This window comes from Clinocottus analis, unplaced genomic scaffold, assembly GCF_023055335.1.
Source record: "Clinocottus analis isolate CAN_PGR_092001 unplaced genomic scaffold, fCliAna1.0.p SCAF_13, whole genome shotgun sequence".
Lineage (NCBI taxonomy): Eukaryota > Metazoa > Chordata > Actinopteri > Perciformes > Cottidae > Clinocottus > Clinocottus analis.
Window position 1 is genome coordinate 2,182,677 of NW_027175854.1, and position 22,736 is coordinate 2,205,412.

The following is a 22,736-nucleotide window of genomic DNA, read 5'->3' on the forward strand; positions in this document are numbered from 1 at the left end:
TTAGTCTACTTAGAAAAGGTGAATGGAGATGGGGAATTTGGCATCCATGTTTTAATCTTAAAGATCTCTCCATGGTGCTGAATCTGTTACCACCCTGAACGGAGGCCAGGGGGCACTCTTAAGCGTTGTGTGTATTTGTTTTTATAAGGCAGTAGAGCCTATACTTTGTTTGATCTATCTATCTATCTATCTATCTATCTATCTATCTATCTATCTATCTATCTATCTATCTATCTATATGTTAATATGGACTACATCAGCATTTTTGGTTGAAAAAAAGATTTAATGCACATCGCTGTGCCATCAGTGTCTGATTTAAATTAAATTAAATCAGGAACTTACTCTTATTTCGAAGTATATTAATAACAAACTTTTTAATGGACGCTAATTACATTTTTTCTTAGGAAATCTCACGTACCCCCTGGAGTGCCTTCACGTACCCCCATTTGAGGACTACTCTACTAGATAATGTAATATTTTATACATAATTTAAAATGTATAACCTTAACAAAATAAAAAACTTTGATTAAATTCCAAAGGCATGTGTTAACTGTTTGAGAATGAAACACTGCCCGTTTTAAATGTTGTACGTTAAAAGTCTTTCAGTTCCCCAGACCACCAGCAGGAGGCGACAGGGTGCACTAACGTCACTCTACTAGGGACGCTGGTGGGGGGGTTTCTGCTTTATGTGAGTTGCATCGGGACTAATAGCGTGTATTCAACCTTGTGCTCGGATTGTGGTTGGATAACCGTCAAGAATTCCTACTTTACTGGTTGAGAAGTACGTCGTGACATCTGTGGCTCAGGTAAAGTGTAGAAAATACGATGAGGCGCAGCTGTTTTATCTGCGACTTAGCTAGCGTTAGCTAGTCTGATTCGCTGCTAAGCTAACTTGTTGCTAATGTAGCTTCTTTCATTTCATAGCAGGTGTAGCTCGTTAGTTTATTGCCACACTACTTAAATAACATGCCGTTCTCGCCATGAAGTGTCTGCAAAATAAGTGAAGCTATTTAAATAAGCTAACAAAACAAACAACTAAACAAAGTAAATTGTTGTTAGCGCACTTGCTAGCGCGAGCTAACGTCAGTGGACAACCCGAAATATGACCTGTATCTTAGAAGGTACGCACTGTTATTGAATGTGTCTTTACAATAAAGACAATGGGGCACACCATCAAACACCTTGTTTTGTTCACTTCAATCCAGATACATCTTATTTTAAGGTGCGTCACCTCGCAGCTGCTGGTCGGTCCATTCGCGGTGTAACGGAGGACATTTAAAGCCCGTGATGTTCAATCCACACATCCATCAGCAGCAGCAGCAACAACAACAGCAACAGTTTCACCAGCACCTGCGGCAGCTGCAGCAACTTTTTCAGCAGCAGCCTCCGCCTCCTCCACCTCAGCCACCTCCTGGGCACCATGTCGGTCATCACCACCACCACCAGGGACAGCGGTAAGCATGTGAACTCGAGACCGGGGATTAGGCCGGGCCCTCCGGGTGACATGTGTGTGTGTGTGTGTGTGTGTGTGTCTGGCGGTCGCTGAGCGTCGAGCTTTGCCACAACCTGCCAGACAAATATATGGGTGTGTAGTATGTTCATTCAAATTCAATATTTGTCCAACTCGCCTCTGAGTCAGCCCAGGCTGTGATTTGTTATTTTATCTGTAAGGTAAAACCTAATGCAATAATCTGCTACACAGAAACAACTTTATATGACTATCTTACCTTTCGTAGAAATGTTTGTTATTGTAATAATAGAGAACTCCTACATAAACAGCGCACAAGTGTCTCTGTATTAGATACTTATTCGGTTGTCGAACAGTGCTATGTAAATCCTGTAGAGAAAATATTGGGCTATTGCCAGACTCTGTTATCTTCAAAACACTTCAAATTACCGACCAACTCTTGTGTTCGGTTTTCTTCACTTCTCGTAAAACCCTTTGGGTAATGTTACCTGTCAGCTTTTGTTACTCCAGCTTTAATCCTTATAATAACTCAGGCCAGACAATACAGGCCTCTTGTTTATCCTTAGGATGAGCAGCCAGTGAAGCTTTATCCGACCAGTCCTCCATGTTGTCCATGTTTTCTTTGACATGCTGTCATTCGATGAAACCCCTTCAATGTTTGGTCATTGCCTTTTCGTATTTACTTTTGCCCTATAAGATTATACAGTTTCTAGCCAAAGCTAATATGGAAGAAAACATTACTTCAAATATATGCTAATACATATCACAAGCTGTAACATAGTTATACATAATCCTCATTATCAAGAAAAAAAAATGGACAGCTTGTGTTTGAGAGAACCCTTGTGTGCAGGTGTCCATTTCAAGTATTTTCTTTTTATATCGGCTAATCTCCAAATCGTACCGATGTGTAAAATAAAATTCCTGTTTTTTTTAAAGAAGGATAATTTGTCTGAAAGTGTGTGTATTTATCAGTTTTGTGTGAGGTTATTTCTTAAGAAATTATGCAGCATTTTTATTTACTCTTGTGTATTTGTGGTGCAGATCTATTCCTGTCGGTTCCCAAGCAGCCCCTTCCCCCAGGATGGTCAACTTGTGCCAGGCAACCCAGACTACCATCATGGCCCCCAACCCCATGCTGCAAGGGGCCCTACTGATGCAACAGATGCAGGGACAGATGCAGGGTATGGTTTGGATACTAAAGAAAAGACAGCAGCATCTAGAAATCATAGGGAGCAGTAGAATTTAAATTTGACATTTTTATAATGATCTCTCAAGGGGTTTTGTTTGCTTATATTTTTTCCTTACGTGTCTATTCCTTGCTTTCATCTAGGTAACATGCGGGGCTTTAGGATGGCTGGACAGCAGTTCCGTCAGTTCTTCACTGCTGGATCCAGGTCATCTCTGCTCGGGCCAGTCCCCATGGGGATGGGCATGAAGTCCCCCATGATGGGATTCCCAGCTTCTCGGCAGTACCACCAGCATGCACGCTACTACAACAACAATCACAACAACACCACCACCGCTGCAGCCTCCTCCTCTTCCATCACTTCCGCAGTAATTACAACAGCACCATTCTATAATTGATAATAAATCACTTTGTAGGTTTGCTTTAAAGCTATTTCACAACACTAGTGTTGCATAATTGACAAATGCAGTAAGGTTTGACTGACTAAATCAGAATCATTGGAAATGTCCTCACTATGATTGAAGGTGATTTCAATGGAGCTCACTCAAAGAAGATCAGGGTTTCACAACTGTTTGATGAGAATCAAATCATTCAAGTATTAAACTTCAGCAAAAGCTTTCATTGTAATGATTTTCTCTTAGCTGCATCTTTATCTTAGACTTATATGTATATTTGTAATCTTGTTGTCTGTCTCTTTGTGTAGGACACTGCAGCTCGCAGGAAGAGAGACAGCGATCAGATGGCAGCAGGGAGTACGGACGACCAACCAGCTGCGAGCAGTAGCAATGAAGCCGCTGACAAGACTGAAACAGGTAGCACTCTTCTATCCATTCAGCACTGAAACATGCATATAGGTTAAGAATGGTTAACATTGTTTTGTCGATAATGTTTTTCCGAACTTGTTTGTGTCCAACTTGTTTAAAAAAATATGTTCTACCTACAGATGGTGCTGTAGAAGGAGTGGATGAACCATCACAGCCCTCCGAGGAGCAATTTGAAGAACCGGTAGTCAAGAAGCAGAGGACAGATGGGTAGGGAAATTGTTTTCTGTAACTGCAACTGCAGATCTCATAGAGAGTTTGGACATCCAGTGTTGAACATCTTATCCATGGAAGTTGCAAAAGTATCAACCAAAAACTGGAAATGCGGGGTTGCACATTATTTTATAACAACGTCAATATTTGTTGACTCTTGGACTCTTTCTATTTTTCTCTAAGGTCAGAGGAAGTCATAGAACAATGTGTTGCCGAGACTGCCACCGTTGCAGCTACAGATGGGGATGTTGTGTCTTTGGGGTGTAGCAGCAACTCGGACGACAGCCAACCTGAAGGTAAAACCCCCAGAAAGTAGATGGTTCATCAAGCAGTACATTTAATCTAAATGTAGTGTAGTTTATGCCAGTTGAGGTGAAAACTCGCTGTAATATGTGTTTTTCTTTTCTGCCTCATTTATTTTCCCAGACTGCCTCATTCTAGAAGAAGGATGCTCCACAGGGGGGTCAGATGTTGTAGAGTTGATGGAGGAGAGCAGAGCTGCTGAGGTGAGAGGAGCCTTTATTTAGGATAGTCAGATCATAGCCAAAATATTGTTAACACTAAATGATGGATTTAGAAGTAACTAAATCATTCTCGCAAAAGCTACTGGAAAGGTGGCTTAATTCTGGTTACCGGTATTTGTCAACCTCTTGTGTAATGTATATCTCCGTCATATCTCTGTTAAATAAATGTATGACACTGGAGTAAGTTCTGTTTTGCGACCTCTCTGTAGGTGCACAGCTGCTTGTCGGCCCCGTCCCCATCTGTCAAGCTGAGTGAGGATGACCAGCAGGTTAATTTACTCTCAGAGGAGATGCCACACGGCAAAGATGCTCCTTTGGCGTCACCCGAGAACCAGGAAGAAGAGGAGGAGGAAGAGGAGGAGGGTGTGGCGGAGGGCAACAACAAGTTCTACTGCTATCTCTGCAGCATTACCTGCCACAACCAGCAAGTAGGTTGAATGTGCACAGATCAAGATACATAAGAAATGGTGCAATTCGTTATTTTTGGGGGGTAAATAGTTTCTGGTGTTGGGGTTGGGAATGTACAAAAGGCTGAACAAGTTGTGGCAAATTTATGGAACTCTTTTCTTTCTTTTTTTCAGAACTTCAGGGGTCATATGAACAGTGTTTCCCACCAGCAAAGAATGATGGAGATCCAACACATGAGCAATGCTTGTCTGGTCACCCTGCTCCCAAGAGTGCAGGAGTCTCTACAGGAAGCAAACAAAGATGGGTCAGTTTGAAACGCACAAATATGCATTAGCTTCGTTTTTTTTGTTCATATTTTTTAAATACATATTGAATTTGAATGGTGAAAGAAAATTCCTCACCTTTTTTTATTTTGACTTTACCGGGTTGAAATTGAGGAGCTGGTTTTCCATATAAAATTCTAACTAATCTTCGTCTGTGTTTTCTGCAGAGAAAAGAGGGCAGACTCGAAGCACTGGTGTGCCACCTGTCACACCCACTTCGCCAGTAGCATCCAAGACCACCGTCGCACTGAGGAGCACAAAGTAAAGCCGCTCACTTACATAGTGTAAATGTTGAGTTGACAAACTTTTAAAATGCTAGAAAAGCTGAAAACGTTGCTTCAAAATGTGCTAAATCTTCAACAATCTGGCGTCTCTTCTGCTCTCCTCAGCTTGCCAGCAGAACATCCATCTCCTCCTGCACGCTCTGCAAGAAACACTTCAGGACCTCCCAGATCTTTGTGGAGCACTTGCAGTCCAAGGAGCACAGACAGAAAGTAGAGAAGGTAAATGTGTTCCATTGTGTAAACTATTAGATAACAAGCAATTTACTTTTATTTTATTCAAATATTCATGCTGAACTTGTTGCTGTTCACTAGCTCCAAGAACAAGAGGGCTGTGAGGCCTTAAGCGAGCTGACTGCCCTGGACACAGACGGCTTCTCATTGGAAGAGTTGGAGTGCAGTGAAAGGGAGGAAAGACTGAATGAACAGGTGATTTGCATTTCATTTGTTTTTGTTTGTAATTCCCTCCAATGAGACAATTTAAAGTATTTGCATTAATATTAATAGTTACATCCCACGGTTTTACTGATTATAACATCACTTTGAGATAAGGTCTTAAATAACACTATTAGTACTAGTACTAGTATTAGTTGGTACAATTTGTTATAGTATAGTTGTTTACTGTGTCTGTGGTGACCTGGTGCAGGATAACTGGTCCTGCCTTGAAGAAGTGACTTTAAATGACATGGCCAGTGACGAGCAGTATGACGCTAACACAGTCTACGGTGAGTGACGACAAACTCCAGATTGCTGAACATTACATTTTGTTGTCTTCCTGCATGTTGTCATTGTTTGGATTTAGTGTTAACATTGGAATGACATTGAATCCTGAATTTCTTTTACCGTAGGGTCCAGTTTTTTTGTTCCAGTAGCAGGTTTTATCTGCAAACTCTGCAACAAGTTCTATCACTTTGAATCTTCTGCCCTGCACGCCCACTGCAAAACAATGAAGCACTTTGAGAACCTCAAGGTTGGTGTTTGATGACTTCCCTCACCTTGTTTTCACAACTAATTAAGACATAGGTTTATCTGTAGCCAAGTTAACTTTTTATTGTTGTACTTGAGAGGGTTATCCTTGAGGAATTTCATATTATATTACTGCATTTTGAATGTGAAATATTTGTGTATACTTTCTCTTTTCAGAAGTACAGAGAGTTGCTGAGTCAAAAGCGTGAAGCTGTTGAATCTTCCAGAGAATCTCTCCTAGCTGCAGACCAATCTATAACAGAAACCACCACAGACTGTTTGGTTGAAAATTCCATCTCTGATGACACTGGTTTAGTGACGAACCTAAACTCCATGCAGCCTATCGTTGCACTCAGCCGAATGGACATGCAGATAGAAAACCAGCAACAGGAGGAACAAGCAGAACCTGACCAAAACTCACAGGACTCAATCAGCACCTCAGCGACCAGCACAGGCAACAGGGATCAAGAGCTCAGCCTCCACCGCAAGGAGGAAGAGAGCACAACCCAGCCATCTGTAGTTCTGGAGAGTCCAGCTGAACTGCCTTCTGGTAGCAGAGAGGAAGCAAAGGCAGAGGTTGAGGCTGAGCCAGAGGTTGAGGCTGAGCCAGAGGTTGAGGCTGAGCCAGAGGTTGAGGCAGAGGCCGAGCCAGAGGCTGAGACCGAGGTAAAGGCCGAGCCTGAGGTTGAGGCAGAGGCTGAGACCGAGGCTGAGGCAGCAGCTGTTGTTGAGGATGCTAATGTAGAGGAAGAGGAGAAGGAAGCTCCCGCTGCCCCAGCAAAAAAGAAGGCAAAAAACACAAAACGCAGGTCAGGGAGGGCCACAAACAGACGCTGAGTTAAAGAAAAGCTGTGGAAACCCTTAGGACAGGATGTGTCAATATATATAAGAGGTGCTTTCATGAAACCGCGACCAAGAAGTGAGCAGCCCTTTCTCTATGTCGGAAAGTCTAAATTAAGCACACACCAACAAATAGGAAGAATAATGGTACATCAAGGGTGTAGCATGACTTCTCATTTAATGCTCCCCCAGGGTGGGAAATTAACGCCTGACGGCTGTCACCTACATGTTAAATCAGTGACGGGTGGGTAAGCATCTTTAATATCGTCTTCCAGTGAGAGAATTGTTGCTCCTGAGTTGTATAATCTCCAGGCTCACTTTTTAGATCACAGCGCTCAAAATTAAATAATTATAACATAAATACGGTTTCCTTCCATTGTTACTAATTTGTAAAAACTACATTAATGTTTCCTAAAATTAAGAAGCTCTTTATAGTGGATACCTACGAAACAAAACATCACCAGGTGATACACGTGTCCCAATTCCCTACCAAAATTGAAACCAGTTCCAAGCATGCTAAATGGTTGAGTGAAGTCTATTCATCGATCTGACGCAATGCATTCCACACAAATACTGTCTTCAAGTAGAATGGGATTGGGACACACAGATGTCAAATTATGAAAGCTAAATGGGCAGATTTAAGTTGTAGTATGATGTGAGTTTTCTAAACATGCAAGAAATAAAGAAATGTGAGAAAGCCATATCGTTTTTAAGGTTACCTCATCCGCAATTGAAAATCAGGTTATTTTTCCCAACTTTCTATTATACTAATAACTATTAAAATAGCTGGAATTGTTGCTGGCCCTTAAATAAAGCTGCATATAAGAAAAGAAGGGCCTGGTAGATCTTCTACCTACTGGACTGTGAAACTGGCTAATCGAAAAGTACATTTCCCACCCTGGTGTCCTCAAGGATCAGAATGTTGATTGTCAGATTTATTTTTAATCTCTAGCCAGCTAGATGAATGATAATGAACTTAACCTTTCAACATTGCTTTCAACTTAGCGCCTGCTTATAGCAAGCTGAAATGTAGAATGTAATTGATTGAAGTATTGGAGCAGGGGGTTTAAGAAAAATTGTTCGGGTGGAACTTTGGCTTGAGTTCTGAGAAATGCTGAAGTTTGAAACTGATCATAGCTTTGTTGAAGCCATCTCATTATTCGTTTTAGTTTTAGACATTTTGAATTCCAGTTGGTGTGTTTTGAAGCACAATAGTTGTCAGCAGCTGTGGCCTTCTCACTGAAAGAGTCAGAAATTCAAAATGTTTTTTGTATACTTAATGTTTAAAATGTGTTTGGTTTCAACACGATCTGTAGGAGCTGGATATAGTATTGAACACATCGCAACAAAATGTCTAAAAACTCTTTTACATCTGCGCGCAAACGTATTGGAAAGAAACCATTGTATTCATCAAATGTTAAACGCGCTGTAAAATGATATTCAGCGCAAAAAGCTGCATTGTGTGGATTTTGCTTATTTTGACATTTGAAAGCTTGTCAGTCAGGGCAGGTATATTGAAAAACAAAGTTCCTTTCATTTCCATTGATTTACAATGCTGTTAGTGGTAGTTGCTTGTTTCTTCCAATTTACCATTGCTTTGATCTTTTTATTAACGTTTTGTTTGCTATATGCACTGGATAGATGGAATCACAGTTAACTTCATGAAAGTCTGTTGGAATTCGTCATCCTTGCAAACTCCCAACTCTTGATTTTGAGCAGCAGTCGCATACAGTAGATTATCCCAGTAATAGATTATACAAATGCATAACTATAGTTTCAGCATTTCAGCATTAACAAGGCTTCAAGACTAGTGTGCTGTTCTGGATATGTTTCCTCCTCCGTAGTAGAGACGGGTATTTTATACCACAAAGGTGGTTGGCTGATGCATATAGAAACGCGTGGTCATAGTGCTGACTTTCACATGATTAGTCCTGCATCGTCTTCTAATGGAGCGAGACTGGAAACCGTACTTTGAGAGCAGGAGGGAGAAAAAAGGACATGTAAAGGATAATCTCAAATGAAGCTGTATGTTTCTTATTGTATTTTTATTCAGCTACTGACTAAATTGAGATGAACAAACAGGTGTTGTTTTCTAACTGCTGGAAGTTGTATGTATTTTGGGATTTTTGTTTTCTGTTAGAGGGAGGGGGGGGGGGGTCATTTTAATTTAAATTAAAATGTCTGACAATTCCCACACTTTGACTTTTTTTTTACTTTGTGGCTTTTATTTAACTTATACAAACTTGTATCCACTTCATTATTCTTAACATGTTAATACAAATCAACAGGACAGCATATATATTCACTGCCATGCTGCAGATCAAACTTAATACACTGGTACCTTTGCATATTTACTTTTTGGGATGAATCAAACAGGAACAGAGACTAGAGCTATTACAGAGCTGAATGTCAACACCAAATGGGCCAGTACACGGCATGACCCCACTATGACCCCTATTTGGTCATGAAGACTACTTAAGATCATGGTCTACTCTTGAGGAATGCTATACCGGTTACTGTCAGATAAATTACAGTGCATCAGCTTTTATCCTGGTTTTAGAATTTGCTCTCGGTATGTCCCTCTTGGAACAAGGGTCACAGCTAACAATCGACACATGCAACTTCAATTTCAAAGAAATAGTCCCAGGCGAGCAATGCTGCTAGAGTGCAACAAACTTAAATCTGCTCAGAAACCAAACATCAGCACATCAGTTTAACAAAAGAGAACAACATTATGATGGGATGGACGACAAGCAAAATGTCACATCTGCTGATGGAGAAGAAGAATCGGATAGGCCTGAACGATGCAGATCAGGGGTCATTAGTCCAACAGACAGAAGTAAGGAGTTGAGTCAACTAAATCCTTCCATCCCTATATTTTGATTAACTCAGTCCCCCTTACTTATTTGCAATCCCCAGTGTCTTTATTCAGGTCTTCCTGGCTGGTTGAGGAGGAATCCCCATCTGCAGGACTTTGCTCCTCTTGGGTCTGGGAGCCGAGCAGTTGGGCCCTGAACTCCAGCCTGGCTTGCGTGTTTGACTCCATTAGTTCGTGCAGTTTGCCATTAAGTGAATCATTCCGATCTTCCAGGTCATCAAGATAAGAGTTAATCTGATCTAGCATGGAGTTGATGGATTCAAACTCTGTGGATATGAAGTAAAGAGAGATCAGTCATTTCTGTCAGGCAAAGTAAAAATCTTTTCTTGCAGAGTAAAGCAAAAGTAAAGTAACATTTCCATCACTGATACACATTATTTTTGGACTGTATTAATGCAATTAAAATAAATAAAGGGCCCATTTTGAACTTCCTATAACTCAGTAACTGTATGAATCAATGAGCAAACTTTACTGCAATGAATGAACTGTAGCACCTTCTTCCTCGAGATCATCTTCGTCGTTGATAATACCATGGTCAATTGAGATGTTGGGATCTCCGTTTGGTCCAGACATTATTTTACGTGAAACCTTCACGTTTAGTAACGTTACCTAATTGCGAACCGCTAGCTGCCCTGTGCTGTTAGCAATTCACTATAGCTAGCTAGGTTGCCAGCTAATTTGTTAAAGGTTTAATTTATGCAAAATGAACAACACACTCAATATTAAACATCAACTTCAACGTTATTTTCAGACAGTTTGGAAAATGTATAGATTCTAAGAGGAAGTCTTCGACGGTGCTATCTGTCTGGCTAGCTTGACAGTTGTCATTGGTTAACGTCAGGCGTTTGTTTACTGAAGCGGTGAATCATGGGAAAAGTGTGGGCGGGGTTTAATGTTCTCTGCAAAGATATGTCTGGTGGGGAGAAAGAGTACTCACTCTGTACAGCAATCCCAATGGCTCGATAAGTAATATTAACTTAAGACCTACACCTCAAATAAACTTCAAAACGTTGTTTGATGTTGTATTACTAGTGATCTTTTTCGTATATTATCAAACTTTTAATTTAAACTGAAAGTCCTGAAAATAGGAACGAAGTGAGTCCTCTATGATTCCCGGCTCTCTGTTTCCGAGCTGTCAGATGATGTCAGTCAGCTGACTTGTAAGCGCCTGACAACCCAATTAACGTTTATTGTTATACTCTATAGTCACTTGAGCGTCCTCTGTTTATTATCACAATAGCTTTATATATAATGCATTGACGGGTCCGTGCAATAGCAGCAATATTGTAGTCAGTTATATAATTCTAGTTGGCTACTTTATCTTATTTAATTAGTTTCCTTGTGCGCATTATTGAAACCCCCACGCTTTGACGTTACCTGGTTTCCTCAAATTGATTTGATCAAAGGGTCTTGTTTGATAAACACCATGATTGTATTATACCAAATGGATTTACCCTTTCGTTTAAGCTGGATTTCCCTACTTTAGTCAGTGGATGGCGCCAACATATTGTGCAACAGAGTCTGCGCCAACGACCCACGTGTAGTCATTTCCTGTAAGGGTGGTCTGATCAACACACCGAAAGGTCTGTTTTGCAGTGTTTTTTACGCTATGGACGAATTACCAGCGGACGTCAAAGCCTTTCTTTGTAACCACCCTTTTCTTCAGCTTACAGATGGCAAAAGGGTTTGTGAGCTAATTACATCACATTACACGAAACACACTGTTGTACAATGTTATGCTAGCCGTGTTGCTAGTGTATCACACGAGCCATGCAGTGCGGTGGCTACTTGTCATCTAAATTGTTGTTGTTGTTGTTGTTTTTAAAGATCAAATGTACTCTGAATGGCCACGAGTTTCCATGCAACCTGACGGAGCTACAGAATTTCACGAAAGGGAGTAAATATGAGAAACTGAGTGCAGCAGCAGAGTTCAACTACAGCCAGTATGAACCTCACGTTGTACCAAGCTCGAAACAACCGTAAGGAGACTCTTGCTTGACATCTTGTCACTTTGCACTAGAGACACCTTCTATTTGCAACAGTGGCAATGCTTGATAAGGAAACGCCACAATGCCTCACTCAGAAAGGGGCTAAATGTGTGAAGCTAGTCTGCACTTGTGTAGTTGTCTGATGCTTTCTGTCTGTTTTCCAGCAAGCAGCTCTTCTGTAAGCTGACCCTCAGACACCTCAACCGGCAGCCCCATCATGTCCTAAACCATGTCAACGGGAAACGCTACAAGAAAGCCTTCTCTAAATGTCAGTGCATCACTTCTTCTACATGACACATTGTTGTTTGTGTTGTTTTACTAAAGGCCTACATCAAATCAAAGTTGATACAAATGTATATTGATGGTATGACCTCCAGCTGAACATAATTGTTCTAAATCCAGTCCGTGTCCACCGCACATATGTTGGGCAAGTCACACTGCCAACTTGATCACTGACATGACAGTCTTGTTCCTGCTCTAGATGAAGAGTGCGTGAAGCAAGGCATTGCGTTCGTTCCAGCCAGAATGAAACAGAAAAGGCCCAAAGACACCAGAGAAGAGGTCAATCGGGGGAAGCCCTCAAAACAAGGCAGCACCTCGTGGGAACCTTCATCCAGTGATGAGAGTCACAGCGACTCAGAAGACAGCATGAGTGACCTCTACCCTCGTCAGTATCCCAAGTGCACACACTGTAGTCATCTGTCCACTTTTTATGATGGCTCTTATGTCGTGACAGTTTGCTCCAGGCAAAACCAAGTGAATGTACTATCTATCAGAGGCTTGTAGAAAAGCAGTTTGACTTTACGGTGTCATGTGTTTCCTACAGCCACAATGTTCACTTTAAAAGACCAGGCTGTGGAAAGTATGGAGGGTGGCGGAAAAAAGGAGGAAGAAGACTTCAAGACAGATGAAGAGGAGGAAATGGAGGTGGATACGCAGGTGCCGCAGAAACGGAAGAAGGTCTGTGGAAATCTCAAATCACATTTTTCAGGGGGAATCGATGTAAATAGCTGGCACTTGTGCCATTTTATATTTCCTCGACTGACATTAATGCTTTCATATTTATGTTTTTCAGGTACAGGGTGGTGGTTTTCAGAAGAAATTCAGAAATAACCACTGGAAATCAGGGCGTAAGAAACAAGGAAAAGTGTCAAATGGAAAGTAAAAAACAAAACCAATTCATACAGTATTTTTACAACTGGTAATGTTGTCAGGGAGCAACACTGCACTTCTAGTTTGGAGTAGTATTCCAGTCTGTGCCAGCGGACATTTTGTATAGGTGAACAAAGAGGCTGGTTTAGGTGGCATAATGTTGACTGGATGAGTTGTATTGTCTGGTTTGTCCAAGTGTGCTATAGGATAAAAAACAACTCGATTTGTAAGCATTGTGGGTTGTTTTTTTTCTTACCATATTAAGTATAAAACGGATAAAAAAGTACAAGACACCTTTACAAATGACAATATGTCAATCATTTGACAGAAGCACTGTTCATAAAATCATTTTATAATTTGTTAGTTTTACAAGAAAGAAATGGTTCCTGACATGCATCTACATTTGTGTATATCTATTGCATACATAATTACTTATGCAGTGTAGACATTTCTCACACAGGACTACATACTAAAATACTAAATAGTAGCTGAGGGTACAGCCTGACAAACAACCACTCGACTCTGCTGTCGTAGGTCATTGCTCATGTGGCTGGCAAACTGTTTTGACAGCTCTATCAGAAGTTATGGCAGCTTCTTGGCAGACTGTCAAGGGTTTTTATGATAACCGCTCTTCCAATGTGACTATAAATGTTGTTATCCTGGGTGGACAGATTCGGTCCGCGAAAAACATTCAGTCGAGGAATATCATTACTTTGTGGCTCTACCCAGTCAATGCAACAATTTATTGCTGAATTATTGTTCTAATAGAATGTGTAATTTACACTTCTGAAACATCTTGTGTCACTGCAACATTGTTCTTCTGAGCCATCAATGTCGGCTTTCTCTTTTTACCTTTGGCTCTGTGTAAATGTTAAGGGGAAAGTCATTTTTATTGATGCAAAACATTTACATTTAATAGTAAATAAAATCAGCTGGAATGGTGGACACTGAACTACTGCTTGTGAAAATATTTTTTTTTTCTTTCTGCTTTGCTAACAAGGAGAATGAACACGTTTAAAGACTTTCTCTGTCTTTGGTCTCTACAGTTAATGAGCCATGAGGCCCCAACCTCCATCTCAGTTCTCCTCACATAGCACTGCTCTTGTGTGGCAGTTATGTTCATCATCTTCACTCCAATATCCTCTCAGTCACCATGCAATCACATATCTGAGTAAATAACAAGCCATTTTTAGTTGGCTGAAGTCATAAAGGACAGACCGGTTACACTGCGCTCACCGTGATCATCAAAATCCTGAATGAGGGAACATCTTTTTGCTCTCACATCACCCTTTTCAGAGAAATGATGCTGCTCCAACATGTTATCAACACTTATGTTGACTTTCCCCTTAAGTTCTTATTCATCTTTATGTGCACTTTTTTGTCAAGTTTTAGAAATGTAACAAAGTGTGAGGATTAAGGTAATTATTAAGTTGTTCAACTCTAAAGCAAAATTGTCAAAATTTGACAGGCTGATAGTTGAGTCAGATATTGAAGTTGCTGTAAATTGTATGATCTTTTTGAGTAGTAGGCTACAGGTCCTTCCTACTGTGTGGATATAACTGCCATTTATTTTTCATTCATTTATTTACATATTCAATTATTTAAAATTGAACTCAAATTCCGAATTATTTAACATAATCATCATTTTAATGCTTTCCAGAATCGGGTTTATTGCAAAGTTGGTTCCACACATAATTTGTCTTAATGTGTTTATGTGAAATATGTTTATTTTTTAAATGAGCTCTTCCGTAGAGTGTAGTAAACGTGTATATTTTTCTTAATGTAAAGGATTAAGAGACCCAATAAACTAATTAGAGACGAGGAATGCACATCTGTCACGAACGTACCATCTATAAACGAGTGCAGCATTTGCCAGATTTAAGCATGTGTAACAAATGATTTTAAACAAATTCAGTAAGGTCCACCTGTAATAATGTGCTTCTTTTTCACGTGTACACTCCGAAAACAACGCCGTGTCGAGGTGTTGCGATCAGCATACGTGGCATGCAGCGGTTGCAGTACCATGTAGGGGGGGCTCTCTGTCTCTCTCGGCTCACCGCGGGGCATTGTGGGGCGGAGGCGGCCTTTTCTCTGCATACAGGCGATCGGGAAATCTTCAAGTAAATAACGTTAACAGGGGGGAGGAGCAGTACTAGTGCAGCTTGCTGGAAAAAACAACACTTTAAAATTGTGTTGTGCTGAGCTTCAACTCTTAAAAACCGTATTATTACACAAATATGGGACAGGAGGATCTCATGAGCACAGCCGAAGACGTGGCAGACCAGGTAACTGACGTTTTAGCTCGGCTAGTAGCCGTTAGCTCAGTAGCTGCTAACTAGTTAGTCTGAGAGTAGTACCGTTAGCCTTTTTGAGTGTTTCCTCTTGACAACGTGACTCATTATTGATCATGTTTCTACAAATCCACAGTAGATAGCCAACCGCTTTCATGTGACGTTTGATAAATGCGGTTTCTAGTTACTTCGTGTTTTATATAATGTTGTAGTTGGGTGTTTGAGTCCTGTCATGTGTCTCCAGGTGGATTAGCTTAGCCAGCTTGATGTATTTATTCATGCCGACAAAGTGAAACATCTGTTTGGGAACCACCAACCGAGGTTAGTTAACAGTAACGGGTATGAATGTGGATGGCGACATCACTATGCGTCTGTATCCACCTCATTAACGGTCTCTCAGGCAGACAGCGGTTGTGAAATCACTGAGCTTAGCCTGCAAGTTATAAGCCAACAGGTATTTGCCCATTTGTGTTTTAACACCATAATTGCTTAGCTTTGCATGTAGTTTAAGATTAGCTAACTGTTAAGTTTCTCTGAGGAGAAATGTAGCATTTCCCTAAATGGAGTAGCTGCGTGTGGCCTTGACACAGCTCAACCCCAAAACTGGACCTTCTTTCTATTATGAATGCCACAACTGCCTTTTAGACTGCCTTTTTCATTGTGAGGTTTTTTTTTTATGTCCTGTCATGACTTTAGGAAATTCACTGAGGGGGGAGCTGAGATGTCAAGATCAGATTACAGGTCTGCTTGTGACCCATGTTCCAATGTAGGCAGTGGAATAAAAAGCCCCAGAGATTTGGGTTTTGTATTATTGTAACGTTACCTTCTGTCATTGTGGCAAGTTGATGTAGTCATAGGAAGCTTGAGTGCTGTAGTATTGTTTGTTGGATTCATGGTCTTGTATCTTTTCAGGACTGGACAGACTCTTTAAAACTGTAGCCTTTGAAGAGCACTGTTAGTTACAACATTAAGTCCTGGAGTCAGTTCTGTCTATATATGTTTATATTGGCAACTGTGAGGACTGTACTCGCTACACATGTGAACAACTGCACCATTTCTGTTGATTACTGATCTGATTACAACCACTTTGTTTCTACACTCCTAAGAGGAGTGCTGTGCATTGTAAAACATTTGGAAAAGTGACCTGTCTTGCTTTGTAAAAAAAAAAAAAAAAAAACCCTCTGCTAAGCCCACGTAGATGAGACATCTCTCACTAAGGGGCCCTGAGCTAACGTGTTGCTTGCTCCAAAATGGTCTATTTAGAGACTGTTGCATAGAACTCGTGCTTGCTCGGATTGGTTCACATGTCGTCCATTCATGCCCCTCATAGCAGTCATAGTGGGAGTTGGTGGATGCTGATAGGCTGCTGAGGTCTTATAGTGCTGATGTGGACTGCTGAGTAGGCGGGGCAGGGAGTAGCACCTCTACTGCGTCACTGTACCATCCGAGGCTCCGTTCATTAATTATATTTGAGAGAAGATTGGAATCTAGTTTCTCTTTTGTGTGCGTGCGTAAGCATTGACCGTACTTTAAGTCATAACACAAGAAGCCCTTGGCATTTAGGGTTGTAGGAGGGAAGCACAGCCCTGTTATTGTCTTGACGTGTGTAGGCCACGACAGAACTTCCATTCAGCCTTCTTATACTTTTGAAATGAATTAAATCTGTTCAAATCCAGTTCAATCTTTAGTTAGTAAACCTTAGCTTTTAGTTTCCTACCATATTTAACATAAGTAATGTGTAGGAGTAAAACATTGTATAGAAGTATGATCTCTTCATCACTTTTAATTTTTTTAAATATTTTAGAGAATTTAATGTAATTGCTGTTAAACTCATAGTATGAATAATCAGCATGAATATTTCAAATGCCACCTTATTACAACACTACCTGTCTAGTCTAAACGGTGAAAGACAAACAAACAACCCCAAACTTATTTATATTGTGTACATTCCATTTACTTACTAAAACAAAGCAAACGTGCTCCACAATAAGCATATATCTGCCATAGCTTCAGATAATGGAGTACTCTTTATTACCTACTGTACAATAAGCAACAGATCAAATCTTTTAGGCACCTCTTTGATGAAATGTAGTTATTTGTGTTACATATTGGTAATCCAGTAAAGGGATTTCTTGGTTATCCTGTTACAAGATGTTGCAAGCTCAGCAACGCCTCAGAAACCACATCCTTTGATTGTTTTTTTGCACTTTAAGCCACTGTTTTTCTCATCAATCATATCGTCTCTTCTTTCTCTCTCTTGCACAGTTCCTTAGGATAACCAAACAGTATCTGCCTCACCTGGCACGTCTGTGTCTCATCAGCACCTTCCTGGAAGATGGCATCCGCATGTGGTTCCAGTGGCATGAGCAGAGGGACTACATCGAGGCTACCTGGAGCTGTGGCTACTTCCTGGCTACGTGCTTTGTGTTGATGAACCTCGTAGGACAGTTGGGTGAGTGAATGGAAGGCAGTGCCCTGTCAGGCTACCGATATAACATGAGCCCCCCCCTTAAATTTCACAATAGCAAGTTACATGTGTTTGTGGCGTTACTGGGTGGTGTGTAACACAGCAAATAGTAACAACAATAAGGAGTCAGTCAAATGGCTATCCCTAAAATTGTGCTCAGTGAATGTTATCCCCATAGTCTCTACAGTTTGCTGAATGTTGTGCAATAGATACAAACACAGTGAACTTCCGTTCTGGGTTATAAACCATCTTGCTGATTAGAGAGACCGAGGTGACAGACAAGACTTGTTCAGGGAAGTTTGCACACTTTTGAAGGCATCAGATGTTCTGTTCTTCTCCTGTAAGAACCAGAATATGAAGCTACATTTGCTGGGTTTCATGTTGCATATCAAAAAAGAATTGATTCACTAAATTAACTAAAAAAAATAAAGAGTACACAACCATTACTTCTTCTACTGTGTTCTGTGTGTCTTTGGGCAATAAAGCTGCAGACAAGTTTATTGGCTCCAAACCAGTTAATGGAACTGATCCAATTAGTATTTTTATTCCTGCGAAATTTCAAAAGTTGCCACAAAAAAAAACTGAATGGAAAGAAGGTTTTTGACCAAATAATCTCCATAGCATGACAGGTGATATTGGAACATTTGTCTTGCGGATTCTTTTTCAACATGCTGAAGCTGACAGTTTGGCATAAATGGTATTTTCCATGGACCTACTCCCCACGTGTTTTACTACAATATTGAAAGGTCTAGTGGCAGATGCAGCATCTACAACAATGCCCTCTTAATATGGCAGAACGACAGATATTAAACTTCTCTGCAAAAATAAGATTTTATGCACAAGTGATATTTGTTGTTTTACTTGGTCTTAACAAACATAATAGTAATTATTACGTAGCTCATGTTGGCATGCGTCATCGTAAAGAAGACAATGAAAAATAAAACTGTGTTGCTGTCATAATGACCACAATTTTGTGTCCTAACAGGTGGTTGTGTCCTCATCCTTAGTAGAAATTTTGTACAGTATGCCTGCTTTGGACTATTTGGCATCATAGCGCTACAGGTAAGAACAATGACATTAGAATTAGATTTTCACAAGCAATATGTATTTTTGTATCTGATCTAGAATGTCTTTTTTTCCACCAGACTGTTGCATACAGCATTTTATGGGATCTCAAATTTTTGATGAGGTAAGTGTCTCTGTGTAGGTTTAGTTTTTGTTATTTCACTGCTTATGGTCATAGATAACAAGGGGCTTTATGACTTTGATAGTGTGCTTTTTTTCTGCAGCATTGGACATTTTAATTTGCTACAGTATTAAAAGAGAAAGCTTTTTAGTTGTCACGCAGCAAATTGCTTCCACAAACCAGATGAGGCCATCAGATAAATCCCTTAAATACAGTGTTACGTTGTAGTGTTTCTGCATTTTGTGTATTTTTTAGTCTTTATGAAGTTAGGGTTAACTTTTAGTTCTGAAAGACTAAGTTGTGCAATCAATAAGTTAATCAAGGATGCTAATGCCAATTTGATTACTGACAGATCCTTGAAGTTTTTTTAAATACCATACTCAAAATTCCCAAAACAAAATAAGTTGTTGTGATTGACATTTGCACTAAGAGTGAATGGTTTATTGAACAAAATATACAGATTAATTGATGTTAAGAAGAACACGTAGTTGCTACCACACAGAACATCTTTGTTTCAGTCAGTTATAAGATCAAGATCAGCTGATTGCAGTTTGAAATATGATTGTGCTTTATGCCCGTTGCATTCAAGACAATTGGCTGTTTGACTGAATGCAGCTGTGACGGTCGCTGTCCAAAAATAACCGTCCTCTCACCTCCCCCAGAAACCTTGCCCTCGGAGGTGGTTTGCTCCTGCTTCTGGCCGAGTCTCGTTCAGAAGGAAAGAGCATGTTTGCTGGAGTACCCTCCATGGGAGAGAGTTCGCCAAAGCAGTACATGCAGCTGGGTGGACGAGTACTGCTGGTACTCATGTTCATGACTCTGCTGCACTTTGACTCCAACTTCTTCTCTGTGAGTACTGACAACAACAACCCTTTTTTTGTAACTTTCCATCTGTGACCATGTGAACATGTACTGTAAAGAGTGCAATCTTCACACCACCTACGTTGACTTTCGCTCCCAGATCCTGCAGAACATGGTTGGAACTGCACTCATCATCTTGGTGGCCATAGGCTTCAAAACCAAGCTGGCGGCGTTGACTCTCGTCGTGTGGCTTCTGGCCATCAACATCTACTTCAACGCCTTCTGGACCATCCCCGCCTACAAGCCCATGCACGACTTCCTCAAGTACGACTTCTTCCAGACCACCTCAGTCATCGGTGGTCTGCTGTTGGTGGTGGCACTTGGACCTGGAGGAGTGTCCATGGATGAGAAAAAGAAGGAGTGGTAGGCCAAAGGCGGGTTAAGACGAGAGGATTGCACACCACCACTAACTTCCCCCACCGACTGGGACTCAAAGACCTTCCCTCCTCCAGTTCCATCCACCAAGGAACACCCATTTCATTTTTTTTCTAGTTTATTTTTTATCAATCCACTCGCACCACCTCACCTATCTATGGACATTTCCTTTCTATTTTACATCGTACATAATGCCAGATTTCTTTTACACAACTACAAGAATAAAAAAAGACCTGTCTATTTCAAAGGTATACAAATGACGGATGATTATAAAAAAAAAGTTACAAAGAAAAAGGCTTATTTGTTTTGTGTGCAGAAGGGACGAAAATGATTTATTGTATTTTATGGGTATCAGCCATGAGTTATAATAGATTACCGTTCATATTTTCCGAATAAATTCAGAAGAGCGGACCGAGTGCAGCAGTTTGACCCCCTCCCCCATGGATGCTGGTCTTTTTTTGCCGTTGGATCTTAGTGTCAGAGACTTACTCTTTATATCAAACTCGGCACAGATTTGACAGCAACTCGCCTTGACTCTCCAGGTTTCATCTCCCCTGTTGATTTCCTTTCGACACTGTAGCCTTTCAAACATCTTTGCATCTTCAATCTCGTCTGACTCCAGTTCATGGGGAGTTAAATTCGGGGGGGGGGGAGGGACAGGCAGACATGTACATTGTGTTCAAATTGGTGGATTGCAGTCGTGCTTCATTGAAAGTTTCAACAAAATTGTTAGCTCCAGAACTTGTTATTGGGCATTTTGTACCGTACGTCTTTGGCAAATGCCTAACTCGTGAACTGTTTATGATCCGGGTCATTAAGGGTGGGAGGCTCAATGTTTGTGAAACGCCATCATCTGCGATCTAGAAAAGCAAAGCGGTCGTAGCAGAGTCACTTGCTATCTGGACTTGTTCAGTGTTTTTTGCCCTGTGTAAGACATAAAATTTAAAAAAATAATTCAGTGTATTAATTTCAAAGGTTTATATTGTATTTTTGATTTGTTTTTTGATTTTGGAACTTCATGGCGAAGAAATAAAAAATTCAAAAATATAAAGTTACTGTCTCGATGCAGGTTTTTAGCCCTTATGCCTGAAGACTGAAGAGCTGAAGAACTTCGGCAGACCAGATAATCAAATGAATGTAAATTCTCCACAAATGAAGTATGACCATACAGCAGCAACAGTCTTCATAAGGACCCAGCTTCTCAAAATATGGTAATGAAAAAGATATTGTTTGGCCATACTGAAAGGTAAGTTTATATTTGGCCAGGTGTTGGAAAGTCACAACCTGTGTCAAGACTGACCTCACGGCCTACGATGTTCAAACTTTACTGCAATGGAACTGTTTGAGCCATTTAGTGTTGGTTTCTTAGTTTATACTTTTCTTGGTGTCAGTATCCCTCTCTTAAGCGGACAGTTACCATGTTGATGAGTCACGCATCCCAACTAAGCAGTAAATGGACTCTGGTGGTAGATTTCAGTGTGTTTGGCCTGCTGGAGATGTAACAGTAACTCAAAGACGAACACGATTGAACGGCACTAAACCATGAGCTGGATTTTAAATGTGAAGTACTATCGGAGAAAACAACGCTTCAGTCTGCAATCCACAACTACAACATAGAAGAAGCAAGCAACCTATGAATAAACTTGGTATGCTTGTCAGTAATGCATTGTAGCACGTTTGTAACATTCCATTCACCACGTGGCTATTGGCATTGGGCCAATTGGTCGCAACATACTTGTATCATTTTAAAAATAAGATGTGAGGCAGAGTATATGACAATGTATTGCATCTGAAGATGGGGTGGGTGGTTGAGAAGCATGGGCCCCTGCTGGGCTGGGGGAGGGGGAGCAGGAGCAGGGGGATGGGGCCAGGACTGCCTCATTACAGTCAAACTCCTTCAGTTGGTTTGCCAGGCGCAGATCATTCATAGAGTATGGGGCTCTGGGCTGGTGATTGGTTATTTGTGTGAGGCGTCTCAAGATAGAAGCAGAGTCACTGGTGTCAGTTTCTCAGTACAGTCGTTTAGGCTCTCTAACCGCCTTGCTAAAACCTGCAGTTTGATTCTTAATACAAGTCCTTGTCCCCATTCTCCTGTTCCTTCATCAACCTTTAGCTGCAGTTTAGCTGTTAACCGGGTTTGTTGTGGTTCTTACTTCCTGCTGGTGCATGATGGTATATAGCTGTCTTCACACAAGCTGATGTATGGAGAAGTCCCAGCCTCATGTGTACTCAGCCAGACTGTTGGTAGCAGTCCTGAAAATATCCCAGTCTGTGCTGTCCAAGAGCAAAATCCCCCAGATGAGTTTCCTCCACCAAAGAGACATTTCTTCTCCAAACCTTTTATCTGGTTTCATTTATTGAACAAGTTGTAGCAAGAAGATGTCAAAAGTACCCATTATTCACATAAATGGCAACGGTTAGAGAAAAGTCTAACAAAATGAATATGAATTTGTGACACAAAACCTTGTTTTATTTCTTGAATGTAATCATTAAAGCATCATCACAGTA

The 22,736-nt window shown here is 40.7% G+C and overlaps 4 protein-coding genes across 5 annotated transcripts; 3 read left to right on the top strand and 1 right to left on the bottom strand.

Annotated features, from left to right (window-relative positions):
* The first annotated feature begins 670 nt into the window (after positions 1–670).
* On the top strand, positions 671–7,608 carry ciz1a (cdkn1a interacting zinc finger protein 1a). Of its 2 annotated transcripts, XM_068574269.1 has the most exons (17): positions 671–806; positions 1,206–1,454; positions 2,510–2,649; positions 2,799–3,022; positions 3,358–3,466; positions 3,598–3,685; positions 3,872–3,984; positions 4,115–4,194; positions 4,422–4,640; positions 4,794–4,924; positions 5,111–5,204; positions 5,333–5,446; positions 5,540–5,653; positions 5,871–5,949; positions 6,073–6,194; positions 6,368–6,856; positions 6,899–7,608. In XM_068574269.1, exons 2-17 carry the CDS (start codon positions 1,288–1,290, stop codon positions 7,025–7,027), a joined length of 2,412 nt encoding a protein of 803 aa, XP_068430370.1. In that variant the 5' UTR covers positions 671–806; positions 1,206–1,287; the 3' UTR covers positions 7,028–7,608. The 2 variants fall into 2 exon arrangements, with proteins under 2 accessions (XP_068430370.1, XP_068430369.1); XM_068574268.1 differs by having other exon boundaries at positions 6,368–7,608.
* Positions 7,609–9,072: 1,464 nt separating this feature from the next.
* bbln (bublin coiled coil protein) lies at positions 9,073–10,744 on the bottom strand. Its single transcript, XM_068574270.1, has 2 exons — positions 10,403–10,744; positions 9,073–10,174 (listed from the first exon to the last, which is right to left on the bottom strand). Exons 1-2 carry the CDS (start codon positions 10,479–10,481, stop codon positions 9,933–9,935), a joined length of 321 nt encoding a protein of 106 aa, XP_068430371.1. The 5' UTR covers positions 10,482–10,744; the 3' UTR covers positions 9,073–9,932.
* A 420-nt stretch (positions 10,745–11,164) lies between these two features.
* On the top strand, positions 11,165–14,000 carry surf2 (surfeit 2). The gene is made up of 6 exons (XM_068574395.1): positions 11,165–11,592; positions 11,736–11,887; positions 12,061–12,164; positions 12,378–12,563; positions 12,723–12,856; positions 12,972–14,000. The coding sequence occupies exons 1-6, from the start codon at positions 11,518–11,520 to the stop codon at positions 13,059–13,061; spliced, it is 741 nt and encodes a 246-aa protein (XP_068430496.1). The 5' UTR covers positions 11,165–11,517; the 3' UTR covers positions 13,062–14,000.
* Positions 14,001–15,116: 1,116 nt separating this feature from the next.
* surf4 (surfeit 4) lies at positions 15,117–21,260 on the top strand. The gene is made up of 6 exons (XM_068574056.1): positions 15,117–15,333; positions 17,605–17,791; positions 18,792–18,868; positions 18,952–18,995; positions 19,655–19,841; positions 19,954–21,260. The coding sequence occupies exons 1-6, from the start codon at positions 15,286–15,288 to the stop codon at positions 20,218–20,220; spliced, it is 810 nt and encodes a 269-aa protein (XP_068430157.1). The 5' UTR covers positions 15,117–15,285; the 3' UTR covers positions 20,221–21,260.
* Positions 21,261–22,736: the final 1,476 nt, after the last annotated feature.

Excerpts from the sequence above, each read along its gene's own strand:
- ciz1a (XM_068574268.1), top strand. The coding sequence starts at position 1,288 with ATGTTCAATCCACACATCCATCAGCAGCAGCAGCAACAACAACAGCAA. Across the intron at positions 1,455-2,509 it reads CACCACCACCAGGGACAGCG|ATCTATTCCTGTCGGTTCCC; the intron begins GTAAGCATGTGA and ends TTTGTGGTGCAG. Across the intron at positions 3,023-3,357 it reads CCTCTTCCATCACTTCCGCA|GACACTGCAGCTCGCAGGAA; the intron begins GTAATTACAACA and ends CTCTTTGTGTAG.
- bbln (XM_068574270.1), bottom strand. The coding sequence starts at position 10,481 with ATGTCTGGACCAAACGGAGATCCCAACATCTCAATTGACCATGGTATT. Across the intron at positions 10,175-10,402 it reads AGATGATCTCGAGGAAGAAG|AGTTTGAATCCATCAACTCC; the intron begins GTGCTACAGTTC and ends TCATATCCACAG.
- surf2 (XM_068574395.1), top strand. The coding sequence starts at position 11,518 with ATGGACGAATTACCAGCGGACGTCAAAGCCTTTCTTTGTAACCACCCT. Across the intron at positions 11,593-11,735 it reads AGCTTACAGATGGCAAAAGG|ATCAAATGTACTCTGAATGG; the intron begins GTTTGTGAGCTA and ends TTGTTTTTAAAG. Across the intron at positions 11,888-12,060 it reads GTACCAAGCTCGAAACAACC|CAAGCAGCTCTTCTGTAAGC; the intron begins GTAAGGAGACTC and ends TCTGTTTTCCAG.
- surf4 (XM_068574056.1), top strand. The coding sequence starts at position 15,286 with ATGGGACAGGAGGATCTCATGAGCACAGCCGAAGACGTGGCAGACCAG. Across the intron at positions 17,792-18,791 it reads GAACCTCGTAGGACAGTTGG|GTGGTTGTGTCCTCATCCTT; the intron begins GTGAGTGAATGG and ends GTGTCCTAACAG. Across the intron at positions 19,842-19,953 it reads TTGACTCCAACTTCTTCTCT|ATCCTGCAGAACATGGTTGG; the intron begins GTGAGTACTGAC and ends TTTCGCTCCCAG.